The sequence below is a fragment of the Vombatus ursinus genome, unplaced genomic scaffold, assembly GCF_900497805.2.
Source record: "Vombatus ursinus unplaced genomic scaffold, bare-nosed wombat genome assembly UNPS02014778.1, whole genome shotgun sequence".
Classification (NCBI taxonomy): domain Eukaryota; kingdom Metazoa; phylum Chordata; class Mammalia; order Diprotodontia; family Vombatidae; genus Vombatus; species Vombatus ursinus.
This window is the reverse complement of record NW_020954556.1, coordinates 19,091,497-19,108,744: the sequence shown is the minus strand read 5'-3', so window position 1 is coordinate 19,108,744 and position 17,248 is coordinate 19,091,497. Positions and strand designations below refer to the sequence as shown.

The following is a 17,248-nucleotide window of genomic DNA, read 5'->3' as shown; positions in this document are numbered from 1 at the left end:
GTCTGAAGGCGGATTTGAACTCAAGTCCTCCTGACTTCAGGGCCGGTGCTCTATCCTCTGGGCCACCTTGCTGCCCCCAGTCTATGTTTTAAGGTCCCTCCCAGCTCTGACATTCTAGGTTCAAAGTTCTAAGCCCCCGACCTGCTTTCACACTCCCGAGATCTGCCCCCACCCCCACCTCTGCCCTCACAGAGATAAACAAACCGAGGGGCCAATCAGACGCGCCTCTTCCCTCCTTCTGGCCAATCAAGAGGCGCTTTATACGGAGGCGAAATTCCAGAAGCCCCCGCGAGCGAGGGGAGAGGAAGTCAGGCTGTGAGGGAAGCAGCCCTGTTCCTGCTGGTCGTTCTTTCGTTGTCCCTTGGCTGCAGCGTTCGCTGGCTGTTCGGACGTGTTCTGCCAGGCCTGAGGAAAGAGAGATGGGCCTGGGCCGGAGGTAGGGCCTGGTCGGGCACACCTCGCGCTGTCAGGATTCGGACCCTACGGGTTCCGTGCTGTGCTGGAGGACTTCCAGGCTTAGGGCTTGTAAGAGGCGGGGCCTGGACAGAAGCCAGGGAGAGAAGCGTGGGGACTTGGCCGAGCCCGGGGGTGCCGGGGGGCGTCCGGGAGAGAAGCCGTGATAGGGGCTGGCAGTGGCGGCGGGATCCAGCCCGGGTGGAGGGGGTCCCGGGCCTGGGCCGGACCGGCGCGGAAGGACAAGGTCGAAGCGGCGCCCGTAGGCGAGCTGCGAGCCGGACCTCGAGGGCGAGGACGTCCCTCGCGCCCCCACGGGCGTTACGCTTCCCACCTCCTGCGGCGCCCAGGTCTTACCGGCTACGCCCCAGGGGGTCTTCCTGGACCCTTGGCTGCAGCCTGGACGCCCTCGGCCCCCTCCGCCCTCCAGGACCCCGCTCCTAGAGGGGCTTCCGACTGACGTCAGCAGGGGGAGTACCCACCCCGAATAAACCCCAGGTCCCCATCCCTGATTTTACACATAAAGAAACTCGGAGCTTAACTTGACCAAGGTTGTCACACAGGCAGTTTGGGGTCAGAGGTGAAATTTGAACTCCAGTCTTCAGAGTATGACGTCATCTTTCCAGAGTCCCCAATAGGGTTTTAGCTTTCATCTTTCTAGTCTAAATCCTGAATATCTAATTGTGTCTTAAGGGCAGCTGTTTTGGGTGAGATGGTTGCATGGACTGAGAGTAAGAGTTAAGTAATAATCGTGATGTGCTTTGATTCGAGGTCTATCATAAAATAATGTAATTTTGCCCATTTATATATCAAGCAGTTGTGATTGGTGTGGCAGCCACTAATTCATTTATAATGTAGGCATTAGAGCTGGAAGGGACCTAGGAATCATCCAGTCCATTCTTGTCATTTTACAAATGAGGAAAATGAGGCACAAAAGATAAAATGATTTGTCCCGGGGCATGGAGTAACAGAGGCAGGTATCACACCCAGTATACCTGACTTGAAATCCTGTCCTCTCCCCATTCCACTATGCTCAGAATCATCATTTTCTAGAACCTTGTTTTCATCATCTCCAAACTTATTTTTTCAAATTTTTTCTTCATATTAGAAAAAAAGGGGCAGAAGCTTTTCCAAAATTATGTTTAAAATGGGTGGATCAATGATGCAAATCGATCCTTCTCTCTAACTGATTTTTTATCTCACTGTAAATAGCACTGTTCCAAAACTTCTCTAGGCCCTAAACTTCCCTCACCTACTCAGCTGAGGAATTTTCCTTATAACTCACTGAAAAATCAAGAGCTCCCTCTTTTTTTCTTAAATCACATCATCTTGATATGATTTCACACTATCTCCTTTGCTCCAGTTATGAGATGACATTAAAAAAAAACCCAAAAACAAATGTACTCTTGATCCTTTGTTATTCAGTCTTTTCTGACTCTGTGAGCCCAGTTTGATGTTTTCGTGACAGAGATACTGGAGTGGTTTGCCATTTCCTGTTGGAGCTCATTTTTCAGTTGAGGAAGTGAGCCAAAGAGGATTAGATGACTTGCCCAGGGTCCCACAGCTGATAAGTGTCTGAGGTTGGATTTGAACTCAGGACGATGGGTCTTCCTGACTCTAGGCCTGGCACTCTATCCACTGAGCCACCTAGCAGCCTGTGCCCTTGATCCTATTGCCTCTCGTTTTCTCTTTCAAATTATTCTCAATATTATCTTTTCTTTCTTTCTCATCTTCAGTTTCACAGTATGTTCTGATTCCTTTACTGCTTCGTAACAAATAGGCCCAGGTCTGCCTCATCATCCACTCTGTCCTACTATCTATCTACTATACCCACTGGGCATTGACCTTTATTGCTCCTCCTTCCTTTTAACTTCCTAAAAAAGCTGCCTACACTTTATCTCCTCTCACTGTCTTCTGAACCCTCTGCAGGGTGGGTTTTTTTTTTCATTAATTTATTTTGATTTATCAACAATCACTTCCATAAGCTTTTGAGTTTTAAATTTTTCTCCCCCTCGCTCCCCAAGACGTCACCCAATCTGATATAGGCTGTACATAATCATTCCTATTAAACATGTTTTCACATTAGTGATGTTGTAAGTAAGAATTAGAACCAATAGGAGGAACCACCAGAAAGAGGAAACAAAACACACAGAAGAAAAAAAATAGCAAAATAGCAAATCTTCATTGAAACTCCATAGTTCGTTCTTAGGATGTGGATAGCATTTTCCATCATGAGGCCTCTGGAGATGTCTTAGATCCTTGTATTGTTGGGAAGGGTTAAGTTCATCAGTATTAGTCCTCGCACAACATGGCTGTATCGTGTGCAACATTCTCCTGGTCCTGCTCACTTCACTCAACATCAGTCCATACAAGTCTTTCCAGGTTTTTCTGAAGTCTGCCTGCTCATCATTTCTTATAGCACAATAGTATTCCATTCCATTCATATACCACAACTTGTTCAACCATTTCCCAGTTGATGGACATCCTCTCTCAATTTCCAATTCTTTGCCACCACAAAAAGAGCTGCTATAAATATTTTTTTTACATGTGGGTCCTTTTCCCATTTGTATGATCTCTTTGAGATACAATCCTAGAAGTGCTGTTGCTGGGTCAAAGGGTGCAGGATGGTTTTTTACCTCATTCAAGTGAAATTGTGGTATCCCATTACATTGCTGGAGAGTTGTAATGTTAAAAAGAAAATTATAGTAGCAGTAGAGTGCCTCAAGTTTTACAAAGTTCTTTACATACATTACCACAACAACCCGATGAAGAAGGTATAGTTAGTTAGTTACTCTAATGCCAGGAATGTACTCCTTTCTCACCTCTGCCTCTGAGAATCCCTAGTTAACTTTGAGGCCCAGGTGAAGTATTTTAGAGCTGTGCCATTTAGAATTCTGTGTCCTAAAGGAAACTACTTACATAATGTCTTTAGTGAGACTTTAGTTTGTTCCTGTTGTTCCAGTAGTCTTTGGGGGGTATACACCAGAACTGGGGAGGGATGTCTTTTGCCAGTATAACCTTCCCTTATCATTCATTCATAATCTGTACTCCTCAAAACACATTATGACTAGCATAGGCATCTCTTAGAACTGCCACTCAAAGGTATGTGTCAGAGATATCATTAATTGTAGAATTACTGGTATAAAGGACCTGTCAGTATCCTGGGATTATATAAATGTTAAGTTTAATATATAATAACAGGAATAATTGTGAACATACCTGTGTTCTCTACTCAACTTGCTTCAATTTTGTTTCCTAGAATATGGAAAGTAAAAATAATCAGTTTAAGACCATTAGTGCCATGTTTGCTTTATTAAAATAAGGTAGTGAGAGTGCAATGAGCTAGTGTCTGAGCTCACGAATTCTGGTAGGTGTCAGGCATAAAACGCTGGTTAAAATCTTGGAATATTTTGTATTTTTTATGCCTATGCCTCATTTTCTTTATCTGTAAACAGAAATTATACTTTTCCAAGAAGGTTCACTGCATAAATGTTTATAGACGTTTTTGTGTGCCTGTATTAAAAAATTTGGCAGAATATTATTACAGTAGAAAGCCCTGGACAGCCAGAGGCCTGGGTTTTGGTCCTAGGTTCTCTCTGAGCCTGGATTTACCACTTTAGCAAATTGACTTTACAGGACCATGAGATTTAGAGCTATAAGGTACCTTAGAGATGGTTTAGTCCAGGAGTGAGATTCCTGTGGTCTGTTCCTTACCCCTGGTTAGTACCACCTGTCATTTTATTGATGATGAAGTGGAGGCTCAGAGAGGTGAAGTAAAACTCACCCAGAGTTACACAGGTAGGAAATGACGGAGTTGGGGGATTCAGTCTGTGTCCTGACTCTAAAGCCAGAACCCTTTCCACTGTACCAGGCTGCCTTCTTATCTGTGTGATGAAGGGGATGCCCTATATGGGTTTTACTGTTCCAGCCCTAACATTCTGTGATTCTGTGAATGTGATATGTCTGATGTCTCCATGTTGATTGCTTAGGTATTGTCATGTAAAGCTCTTTTGGCTTTTTGTAATGTGTAGAGAAGGTAACAGTCAATTCTCTTAATACTTATGTAACTTAACCTTTCTGGATAACAACAGGGCTTTTGGTAAAGTCTCGCGATATCCATTTGGCCAAGATTTAAAGGGAATATGTTAACTGTCTTCAAAGAGCTGAAGGGCTCTTGTGGGAAAAAGGATGAGATTTGTTCTGCTTGGCCTTAGAGGACAGAACATACACCAATGGATTGAAATTATAGAAATTCAGTATAAAGGAAAACTTCCTAACAACTATCAAAAAAATCAGGCTAACTTGGGGAGCATTTAATTGCCTGAGCTTGGAGTAAGAGTCAGGATGCAGAGTTTGGAAGATGTTGGAGAGGATTCTGGGAAGATGGTGGAGTGGGTCAGAAAACTTTTGACTCTCCAGATTTCCTCCATAAAAAAAGACAGAACTTAACCTCAGAGGAAATAGAGCAGAGGAAATAAACTAAAGTTGAGGTGAAGCAGTTGTCCTCATTAGACAACTTGAAGGACCCCTGGCTGAGGGCTTGAGTGAAGTTCAGGCACCTCCAGGCCAACTCTTTGGAATCAACAAACAAACGATCCCTGGGGGCAGTGGGGTAGAGAGGTAGCCACAGTCTTAGAAACTTTCTTTTCTAGGACCTTGGAGGTTGGATGGCTGAGTAGGAGAAGATTGAAGGACCTTCCACTGGTAGGGAGTGGGAGGGGATGCCAAATACATCCTTGCTGACCAGACTCTTCTGTGGCTGCCAGGACAGAAGGAACTAGCACACACCTGGTAAATGCAGTAGCAGAGGGGCAGGGACCCTGCTGTGTGTGGCCACTTGCAGGAGAGCAGAGTCCCTTGTTTCAGTTTCAGAGCAGAGAGGACAGCTGTAGTTTGCAGCTATTTGAGGAACTTCAGTGAGCAAGATCATTTGTGGGACAGTGAGACCGGGGGCCCTGCTTGTGGCTTAGGAGTAGAGAGGAGAGCCCGAGTTTGGGCCCTAGAAACAGACCTCAGCAAATAACAGTATCATTCACCATACCTCAGGACTAGAACTTGATTACAAGCAAAATAAAAGTAAGTAAATATGACTAAGCAAAGGAGAAAGAACCCAACCTTAGGTAGCTACTATGGGGATAGAGAAGATATGAGTTCATATTCAGAGGAAGATAATGGAGCTAAAAAAAAGCTACTCCTTTTTCAGTGAGAAATGTCAAATGATCCCAAGCACAAAAAGAGTTCTTGGAAGAACTTAAAAAGGACTTTAAAAATCGAATAAGAGAGATCGAGGAAAAAATAAGGGAAAAAAAATAAGAGCAGTCTAAGAAAATCAAGAAAATTAAAGTCAACCAACTGGAAATAGAGAATCAAAAGCTTAAGGAAGAAAATGATTCCTTGAAAACTAGAAGGGGAAGCTAATCACATTCTAAGACACCAAGAAATAACAGAACAATCGAAGAATGAAAAAATAGAAGAGAATGTGAAACATTTTGTCAGAAAAACAACTGATCTGGAAAATAGACTGAAGAGAAATAATATTAGAATAGTCGGGCTACATGAAAGTTGCAATTTAAAAAAAAGCCTTTTGATACTATATTACAAGAAATTACCAAGGAAAATTGCCCGGGGCCGCCGCATCTACCAACCAAGGGGTACTGGAGCCGACCCACCCCACCCCACCACATCCCTTCAGCAGTTCTATCTGTGGATTGGAGTGGTTTATGAAAGACTGTATTTTATCTAATGCTCCAAAGAAACTGTTTTTCAGTGGAACATCGACCCATGCTTCCAGAATCACAAAAGAAAGTATATAAAGAAGCTACCAAGGCAACTTTAAAAATATACAAAGAAGAGGTCTCAAAATATAATTCAGAGCTCGATCCTAAGCAGAAAAAAATTTTGAAAGAAGAGAATCGTCAAGAAAAAATTAGAAAGGAATTAATAAAGAAAAAAAGAGAAAACTATCTTTGGAAAACCCAAAAAACTTCATTCATGTTATAACATTTTTATTTCTGAACACTTTAAGGAAGCAAAAGGACTTCAGCACAGCAAATGATAAAGGTTTTAAAGAAAGAGTGGAAAAACCTGTCATCATTCTCAGAAGCAGGTATATCTGCAACTTGCCAAAGATGATAAAATTTGTTATAAAAATGAAATTAAATCGGAAGAAAAACTGCTTGAAATTGGACGAGATGATGTTTTACATTTTAGGGAGCTAAAAGCCAAAATTGGAAAACACCTTGAAGACATCTATTGATGTTTGCTGCTTCGTAGTTAATATGATAAATACTCACCAACCAATCAGGTCTCTCTCTACGCAGGACTGTGGCAAAATTTCTAAGAATGATGTTGGCGAACATTTTATATTAATCTCTTTTTGTTAACATATGGACTTCAGCCAGTATGCTGACCTATTTTGTATTAGCCCCTAGGTATGGATACTCCACTGGCATAGACTCAGTCTAAATTTAGACATATTTGCTTTTGGAGCTATTGAATACCAAAAAAATTCATCTAAGTGTAGGAGGGATTAATGTTACCTTTAGATAAAAGTAAATCAAACTGTGAAATATTTTTGATACTAGATGATGACAAGAAAGTATTCTTGTTTCCTAATGAAGAAACAAGCATTTGCTTTTCTCTCAATTGTCTTAAATTATAAAAGCCACAGTGGTCTAAGCACCTGATAGTATATCTGCCAAAACAGACACAGGAACTATATGAATATAAATATAAAACACTTTTTATATAAATAAAGTCAAATCTAAATAATTGGAGTAGTATTTATTGTTCATGGGTAGGTAAAACCAATACAATAAAAAAGACAATTTTACCTAATTTATTCAGTGCCATCCCATTTAAATTACTAAAAAAATTATCTTACTGAATTAGAAAAAATAGTAACAGAGTTCACTTAGAAGAATTTAAGAGATCAGGAACTGCAAAGAAACCAGGGGAAAAAAAAGATGTAAAGGAAGCAGATTCAGTCTTAAACTATATTGTAAGGGGAGAGCATTGTTGAAGTATAAAATGAATAATTTTGATTATTTTCAATTAACAGTTTTTTATAAATAAAATTTATATAGCCAAGAATAGAAGGAATGCAGAAAATTTGGGGAAAAACTTGTAAACAATCTCTCAGGTTGTGATTGGGCTGTGATATGGAAAGTGATGAGCTGGTTGATTTAGAAAAACAGTGAAAGACTTGGACTTACGAAATAAGATGCTCTCCACCTTTAGCGAAACAGATGAAAGGAGGAAATAAGCATAGTGTGGTCTTATGTACGTGTATATGAGCATATATGTGTATAGAAATATGTATTTATAGTTATCTATGTGTACATATGTATTTTAAGTTTGGAGAGCTTCTGTATCAATATCTCTGAGCTTACTTGTAGCTTTCCTTAGGAAGAGGAGGGGAAAAAGAAATAAAGTAAAAAGTGCACAGCAGAGAACAGAAGAAGGCCTGCAAGGAGGCAAGGAAAATCTGGGCAGCTTTGAAAATAATGTGTAGTATTATTATATAGGTTTTCTTGAAATGGAAATTTATTGTTTTGTATTGAATCCCCTCCTATGTTCTAATGTGTACATAGCATTGTTTTTTTCTTTTCTTGTTTTGTATTTAAAAGAAATTTTAAAATTTACCCCAAAAAACCCCAAAAGGTCACTTGTTGGGGATATTGTAGAGGGAATTCATGTTTTGGGTAAAAATGACCTGATGATTATATACCAACTCTAAAATTATATGATTTCATTACTTTGTCCTTGCAGTCAACAAGAGTTTTCTCTATTTTCAGATTCTAGCTGAGAAAGCAGTCTCTTTGTTATGATGCCATCCCGTAACAATGTAACTACTGGGATTCCCAGTAGTAAAGTGAAATACTCCAAGCTTTCTAGCACAGATGAAGGCTACATTGACCTTCAGGTGAGTAAAGAAGGAAAAGGTACTTGATGTCAGTTGGTTGTATTTCTATTAAGATAACTGAAAAATCTTCTGGAATTAGACTCTGCAACAGTCCTTTGAAGACAGTGTTTAGAGAATTTAATCACCTGGGAAAACAACATGATGGAGCACATGGGGCCCTGGATTTGGAGTCTACTAGACTTGGGTTGAAATCCAGCCTCAAACACTTAGTAGCTTTGTGACCTGGCCAGGTCATTTAACTTCTCTAGACCTTAGGTCCACATCTATAAAATGAGGGGTTTGAACTTAATAAATGGCCTTTAAAGGTCCCTTTCGCTCTAAATCTGTTATTCTATGTCAGGATCTATCCAGTCTATACTTGGAACCTTAAAATTGTGGATAGACTGAGGGGGCCTGAGTCAAACCAGCACAACATGGGTCTTGTCAGTTTCTCCAGTGGTTTCCCAGAGATATGTCTAGAATATTTACCAAAATCAGACAGTGTAGTTGTACAAATTGGGAATTTTAAAATTTAACAGGGAAATTAGGTTGAATTTTACTGAGGCTGTAATTCTTTTAAATTTGTTAACTGTGTATGTGGATTTCAATTAAAACCAAATCAATTCTACTTTGTAAAGAGGGGGAAGCCAGCTTTCAATAGAAAGAAATAGCAGGAGCAACTATTTTCATTCTTGATGTCATCAATAAGTATCACCTTTCTGATATGTTTTTTAATGGACAATTTTCTTTTCCTTGGGAAATAGTAAGAAAGACACAGAAAACAGTTACTAAATTTGTCACTGGTTATAGTTATTAGACATAGTATTACTGCCTCTTTTCTCTTGTCTTCCCCCTTAGTATAAAAAGTTCTAAACTGAATTGATGGGGGCTGGTTCTTTAAAGATACGTAATACCTCAAACCTATATATATATATTTGGGTTATTCTTACAGCTTTGGCATTTGAAATAAAAATTGAAAAGGACCTAGGAGACTTCCAGAAAAATCTATTCAGAAACATTGATCCAAAACTTGAGGAGTCATCTCAAAGTCTTACCACAAATTGAGGTCACTTGCCTTGTGGTACAGTGAAAATGTTAGATAGATGTAATAGTCCATCTCCAAAACATATAAGAGTGTTAGCCAACTTCAAATGTCAGAAACTGCCTCTTTTGTATATGCGTACCTGTCTTTCTATAATGCATAGTACTGTATTCTTTACCCGGTAAGTGGTCAATAAATGTCTATTGGCAGTTGCTAAGAAAGCAAATTGCATTTGGAGATGTGATAATTCATCTTTTCACCTTTCATTAATATCCACAATTGTTGGACACACAAATATTTCCTTGATTCTAAGGACCCTCTTTTTGCAGAATATTGACGATCTCTGACAATGTATGCAGTGATTTATGGAATTTCAGTTTTTTTTTATCATAGAAGGCTGCAGAATTTCTTTTCTTCTGGAAGAAATTAGATTTTTATGGTATTAACTTCCTGAGAAATGATACCAATACAAGCCTGGTTAAACCACTTCTGGAGTCTTGTACTCAGTTCTATTTACCACATTTTCATAAAGACATTGACAAATTGGACTGTTTCTAAAGGAGAGTAACCAAGATAGTGAAAGAACTTGAAGTCAAGCCATATTAGAATTGGCTGATGAAAGTGGCAGTGTTTTGCCCAAAAGAACAGAGACTTTAGGGGAGTATGGTAGCTGCTGTCAGATATTCAAAGGGAGGTATTCTATTCAGTGGAACAGAGTAAGACTTTTTATTTCACCCAAGAGAATTAGAACCAATGGATGGAAGTTACAGGATGACCAATTTTGGCTTGATGTGAAGATATACCTCATAATTTAAAACTTCAGAAATGAAAGAGACTACCTAGAGAGTTAACTGAGTTTCATATCACTGGAAGTCCTCAAGAAAAAGCTGGATGACTCCTCGTTGGTCTTCTTATAGCAGGTGTCCCATTTCTCTTGTTACTGTCATCCTTCCATATGTTCAGGCTTATAACTTTGGTGTCATCTCCTACATGAGGCCTTTCTCTAATCCTAGCAGCTGCTATTGCCTTCCCCCAAAATTTACCTCATATTTTCTATCTATCTTATTATACGTGTATATGTTGTACATTAATGGAATGTAAGCTCTTTGAGGGCAGGGAACGTTTCTTTTTTGTCTTTATATCCTTAACACTTAGTATAGTGTCTGGTGTATAGTAGGCATTTAATAAATATTTGTCAATTGATTGATCAAACTTTTTCTCTCACTTCCATTCAGTGCCTATATCCTGTTGATTGTGAAATATCTCTCACTTTGATTCTCTCCTTTTCACCTCCTTTGCAACTACTATAGCTCAGACCCTTTTCACTTAGATTATGTAATAGCTTCCCAACTGGTTTTCTTTTCCACAGTCTCTACCTACTCTCTGATGCACTATTCACATCATTCCCTCTGCTTAAAAACCATCAGTAGCTTCTCATGCCTTATGGAATCAAGTAGAAAGTCTAAATCCTGGCATTCAGCCCCTTCCTCCCCCACAATCTGGCTCCAGCTTACCTTTCCAGACTTCTCTCAGATTACTCCCCTTCACATAATGTGCTCCAGGCAAACTGACCTACTTTCTCTTTTCATCATTTTTTTTTTCAGTCTTGGTGCCTTTGCTCACAATATACTCCAAAAACATACTTGGAGTAGTGAGTATTCTCCCTTCCATTCAATCCCCATCCTCATTTCTATCTGTTAAGAGTTCTTACTTCAAGGAGTAACTGAGATGCTACCTCTTCTATGAAGTCTTTCCTGACCTCTTCAAGCCAAAAAGAATCTCCCCTTTAAATCCTCATGGCACTTTTCTTCACCTTTTTGCAATCCTCATTGTCTCACTGACATAATAGTTGTGGACATAATCATCTCCACCCACTATCATAAGCTTGTTGAGAGCAGGGTATGTCCTGTCTGTTGTTGTATTCATAGTGTTTAGTGTAGTATCTCAATGCATTGTAAAAACAAATTCAGGGGCAGCTAGGTGGTACAGTGGATAGAGCACTGTCCCTAGAGTCAGGAGGACCTGAGTTCAAATCCAGCCTCAGACACATAACACTCACACACATACACACACACAAAAACAAACCCTCAAATCTAATGGAAGTTTAAGGTGGAGTTTGGACTAGATGAACTCTAGGAGTCTATGAATGAAATAAAGAATCAGAAAGAAGAATTTACCAGGACTCCCTTTAAATATTTGGTATACTAGTCTCTAAGGAGTTTTCCCCATTCCTTTGCAAATGAATGGTTACTTTCTTGAAGTCTTTCCCCTTTTTCTTTTCTGAAAACACTGTTCCATTTTTTTCTTCCCTAAAGTTGAATTGAAGAGAAGGGACAAGTATGTTGTAAAGGAGTGACCAGTGTCAGTGGGAGGATTGGGAGAAGGTATTATTTTGGTTCTGTTTTTTCTACCTCAAGTCCTAATGCCTCTGTAATGTCTTTTTTCCCCCTCCACCTTCTAGTTTAAGAAGACCCCTCCCAAAATCCCTTACAAGGCTATAGCACTTGCCATAGTGCTATTTATGATTGGCACCTTTCTCATTGTCATAGGTGCTCTGCTGTTAGCTGGATATATCACCAAAGGGGTAAGTCGTTTGATGTTTAGCTGATCCTTCACTGTATTTAGAGGAAGTACTGTGAAACTATTAAATAATCCAGGAATTTTAAAAAGCTTTATTTTTGTTGGACATTCAGCAATTGAGGAATGTCTAAATAAGTTGTAGTATATTAGTGTTATGGAGTACTGAGGTGCTACAGATTATTTCAAAAAGACATGGAAAGACTTATATGAACTGATGCCAAGTGAAGTGAGCAGAAACAAGAACAGTTTGTACTAGGACGTCAATATTATAAAAATGACAGAATAATCATAAAAATCATAAACTATTGAAGAATGAAATGAGTAGAACTAGGAGAGCCATGTATATAACATTAAAAAAACAACCTTGAAAGTTATGAGAAGTAAGATCAATGCAGTGATGACCATTCGTGATTCCAGAAGACCAATGATGAAACATGTTCTCCATGACAGGTGATGGATTTAGGAAGCGTATTGAAACACACACATGCACGTATGTTTATAGTCATTGGAGGAATTTGTTCTGCTTGTTAGAAGAAATTTGCTTTTTTCCTTTTTTTTCCACTGCCCAGTGAGGTAGTAGGGAGAACAGGTAAAAGTAGATTTCTGTTAAGTTTTTTGAAACAGTAAAAGGAGAGAATGCTACAGCTATGAAATGTTGCATAAATTTTCAGACACGATCACTGTATTTTTAGCTTTACTTAACTGTTTCATTTTGTTACAAGAGGCTTCTTATGGAGCAGGAGTAATATGTAAATATTTGTAATGTTAAAAACTTTTGGCAAGTAAAGCATTATGCAAATAAACATCTCAGAAGTTTTGTCTAGTAGCAAAGAAAGAAAATTTAATTTTCTTCCATTGAACTCACATACACATTCTTTCATTGAACTCTATTACAAAACTTCTTAACATATCCTCACACAATTCCTATGAGTTAGGTGGTAGGTGTTATTTTCCTTGTTTTCCTTAAAACTGAAGCTCAGAGAATCTAATTGTTCACCTGAAGTCAGACAGTTGATCAGTAGCAGAGTTGGCCCCTGACTCCCCTTTTAGTTCTGTACCCACCCTGAGCCTTGGACCTCAATTTTGTGAGTGAATATATAGGCTGAAGGAGAAGCAGTGAACCACTACAGTATATAGGTCTGAGGCCTAGAAATGTGAAAGGCCACTGACTAGACTTCTGTAGTACCTCAGAAATAGAAAACCAGAGGAGACTAAAAGTAGCCATCTTTATCTTTCAGAACATCCTTTAGAGTCACAGCGGACATTAAGGGGAAAGAATTGTTTTTATTTTTGAAGGAAATCTTCAAATTTAGGAAACTGGGACTTTATAAAGTAGTATTTGGAGCAGCAATAGGTTATACTTTTTAGGCTGTTTCTGTAGGTCACTCAGCTAAGTCAGGCATCAAGCATTTATTAAGTGCAGTGTGCTAAGTGCTGGGCATACAGAGAAGGGCAGAAACAGACCATGCCCACAAGAAATATACATCCCAATGCAGGAGAAAATCTACAAATAACTATGAACGTACAAGATATATGCAGAGTAGATAAAAGTAATCTGAAAGTAGAGAGCATGAAGAAGCTAGGAAGACCTGGAAAAGCCTCCTGCCGAAGGTGAGATTTGAGCTGTCTTGAAGAGGACCAGGGAAACTGATGGACAGAAGAGAAGGAGCAAAGTGTTCTGCGGGGCGGTAGGGGCAGGGGGAAGCCAAGCAGGGTGGGTGACGGAAGGAGATAGGCAGGGTCAAAGGCATGGAGATATGGGAGATGGCATCTCCTGTGTGAGGAATAGCAAGGAGGCGATTGTGGCTAGATCATAGAGAGTACAAAGAGGAGTAAGGTATGAGAAGACTGGAAAGGTGGTTAAGGGTCCAGATTATGAGGGGTTTTAAATTCCAGAGTTCGTATTGGATTCTGGAGGTGATAGAAAACCACTGGGGGGAACTAGGTGGCACAGTTGATAGAGCTCTGGCCTTGGAGTCAGGAGGACCTGAGTTCAAATCTGGCCTCAGACACTTGACACTTACTAGCTGTGTGACTAACTCACTTCACCCCAATTGACTAAGCAAAAAAAAAAAAAAAAAAAAAAAACACTGACTGGCTACTCATTGATCAGGGAGTTGACATAGTCAGATCTACACATCTACAGGATGGATTGGAATGAGGAAAGACTTGAGGCAGGGGGAACAGTTAGAACTCTTGTAGGAGAGAGATAGTAAAAGCCTGAAGTTGAGTTGTGGCTGGATGAGTGAAGAGAAGATGTATATGAGAGATGTTGTGAAAGTAGAAAGGAAAGGTTTTTTGTTAAACCATAGCTGATACTTGGAATTGTTCAGAAGCAGATAGGAAATAGTAATAGAATCATTCCAAAAATAATTTTTCTAAGACACACCCTTTTTGGTCTGAGGTTCCAGTTTGGTGGCATGGTGATGATTTTTCTACTGCAGCAAGCTTTCAATGACCTATCTGCAGAAGCTACAATCAATGTCATTGTAAGGACTTTTCACTGAAAAAATGACAAGTCCTTGAAGTACTTTTTGTTGCTGATCTTAAGAAAACCTAGGTTTGAGTCCTGTCACTTCTCTCTGAAGGTAGTTTCCTTATCTGTCAAATAAGATAGTTGTATTTGAATTACCTATATCTGGGGATTGTTATGAAGACTGACTTCATAAACTATTAAATGTTATAAAGATGAACTCTTACCTACTAGCCATTTAAAACTGTATTGTGGCGAATGGCTTTCCCTGGGAGTAGCCTGGGAGTGATCACTTCCTGTTGCTGCCCTAAATCACAACACCTAAATATGAAGATTACCTGGTAAAGAAAGTTCTTTTCCTTTCGTTGTCCTCTGTGTATCTAAAAGATGTTCAGAAAGATAAAAAAAACAATCTTTTAATTTACTGCTGTTGAGTTTTTGGTGACATTGATGTGATACTAATGTGTTTTCCTTCTTCCACCACCAGGGGGCAGACCGAGCCATTCCTGTTCTGATAATTGGGATTCTGGTATTCCTGCCAGGATTCTACCACTTGCGCATTGCCTACTATGCTTCCAAAGGCTACAAAGGCTACTCTTACGATGACATTCCGGATTTTGATGACTAGAGTCTCCTTTGATCCAGAAGAAAACAGTTGCTGTTGGGAATAAGCTTAGCACTGAAAAGCTGAACCCATGGGAATTTAAATACCAGTGGGTCAGAGAATTCTCTGTTTCTGCAGTTATTTTAGCAAGATCCTTGCTAGGCTGTCTGGGGTCATCCCAAATATGTTAACTGAGCTTGCAGTTAGAGAAATAATAAGACATCTTTTTCTTTACCTCCTGTTCTGAGCTAAGATTTTTGAAGAGGCAGCTTTTCCATACACACACACATATAAGCAGTTGTGGGAATAATAATAGAATCACTCAAAAAAGTTTTTTTTGTAAGACATGTCCTTTTTAGTCTGAGCTTCATCACCAACTTGGCTTCATAGTGACGAATTTTCCTACTGCAGCTGCTTTCAGAGACTATCTACAGAGTTATAGAGAAGTAGTAACTAGATCTCTCTATCTATCTGAATATGTGAATATATACATATATGTATGTATATGTATGTATATATACACACACAAACATACACAGTAATAGGAATTCGGTGAGAAAGTGGCCAAATAGTGGTTTGGTTGAAAAGAGACCGAATCTCCCAACCTTAAGTTGAACATTTTTACATTTCAACTTTTATCTTTGGAAGTAGTCTGGTGTTAACAACATGGTTTTTGTCAAATAGAAAATGCACTGTGTCTAATTTTATTTTGTTAAATAATTATTTGAAAAACTCCAAATGACTCATTTATCACATCAACCTATTTCTCCTACTGTCTTCCAGTAGAACATCACTTGGCAAAACTAAGCATAATCAAATTAGAGAGAATCCATAATGATTCTAACTTGCTTTTTGAAGTGACACAAGAATTCAGAATTTTGAATGTCTCAGAACAGATTTTGCAGTTTTTCATCTTACTGATATTTTTGCCAGGCCTTACCTGTTTTCATAGATTTGATGTCTGTGCCATGGGACATTTTGTTCTCTGAAGATCAGGATGTTCCATGCTTTTATCATTCTTTTAAGGGCTGAATTTTTTTTGTTTTTGTTACTAGTTGTCAGGTTTACTTATTTCCTCTGAAAAATAAGGTTTGGTGATCATAATTTAGTTTTTTTTTAATTGCTTTGTTAGTACCTTTTATTGTTTTCTTACTGTGAAGAGATACAGACTGGGTTACTTGAACTCTAAGCTTGGCTAATGTAGGTCAATTATTTCATTGTTGCAGGGAGTGAGTACATTTGAGAAATTAAAATGTCAAAATCAGAGCTCTAGATTTCATATTTGTAAAAGTTGTGCCTTATATTGGACATTGTAATAGACTTTATTGATTATCATGTTGGATTTAAGTCTATGAATCACATATAGAATATATCCTCTTACCTTTTGGCTTATGGTTATACCAGGTCAGTTATCAGACTAAGACCCTGCTGAATAACCATACGTTTACTCCTACCCACAATGAATCGTACTTTTGCATTTAACCATTAATCATCTAAGACCTAGTCAGTTACATTTCATTGAGTCTAAGTGAAAAGCACTCCATTAGGTACTATTCCAATTTATAGCGAAAGCAGGTGGCACCATTTCTGTCCTCAGGGAGCTTACCTACTAATGGAAGAAACAAATGAAAAACATAGGCACAGACAAGCAAAACCGCAGAAGTGTATTAAAATGTATTTTCTGACACATACAAATGTGGCCTTTTTGATTTTATAAAAGTAAGACAGCTGCTCAGGGAAGGCTGTTAAAGTGATGGAAGAGACTTAGCCAGATTGTGTTATATGAAGGCTACACAGAGAAGAGGGACCAGGTCTGACAGAAAGGAAGCATTCAAAAGCAGACAGGAGCGGCATAAATGAGAGAGAGTGGTGGAGTGGAAAGAGTGCCAGAAGTGGAGTCACCATGCTTAGGCTTGAGCCTTTGCTCCATCACTTAGTAGCAGAGTCATTTATTCGTTCCTCAATTTCTTCATCTATGAAATTGGGGTAATAATAGGTGCACTACCAACCTCACAGGGTTGTTGTGAGGAAAATTTTTTGTAAACTTTGAAACCTCTCTCTTTCTCTCTCTGTCTCTATATATATGTATATATATGAGAGTTATTTTAATAATAATGATTAGTGTAATGGATTAGGACCTTGGACAAGTCACTTAACCTCTTTGAACCTCAGTTTCTTTATCTGTAAGATGGG

At 39.0% G+C, this 17,248-nt stretch overlaps 1 protein-coding gene and 1 pseudogene across 1 annotated transcript; both read left to right on the top strand.

Moving 5' to 3' along the window:
• The first annotated feature begins 276 nt into the window (after nt 1–276).
• Nucleotides 277–16,746, top strand: TMEM230 (transmembrane protein 230). The gene is made up of 4 exons (XM_027865610.1): nt 277–436; nt 8,250–8,377; nt 11,860–11,982; nt 14,939–16,746. The coding sequence occupies exons 2-4, from the start codon at nt 8,279–8,281 to the stop codon at nt 15,077–15,079; spliced, it is 363 nt and encodes a 120-aa protein (XP_027721411.1). The 5' UTR covers nt 277–436; nt 8,250–8,278; the 3' UTR covers nt 15,080–16,746.
• Nucleotides 1,413–6,709, top strand: LOC114045359 (annotated as a pseudogene).
• Nucleotides 16,747–17,248: the final 502 nt, after the last annotated feature.

Coding starts and splice junctions, on each gene's coding strand:
- TMEM230 (XM_027865610.1), top strand. CDS start 8,279: ATGATGCCATCCCGTAACAATGTAACTACTGGGATTCCCAGTAGTAAA. Junction 8,378..11,859: donor AAGGCTACATTGACCTTCAG/GTGAGTAAAGAA, acceptor TCCACCTTCTAG/TTTAAGAAGACCCCTCCCAA. Junction 11,983..14,938: donor CTGGATATATCACCAAAGGG/GTAAGTCGTTTG, acceptor TTCCACCACCAG/GGGGCAGACCGAGCCATTCC.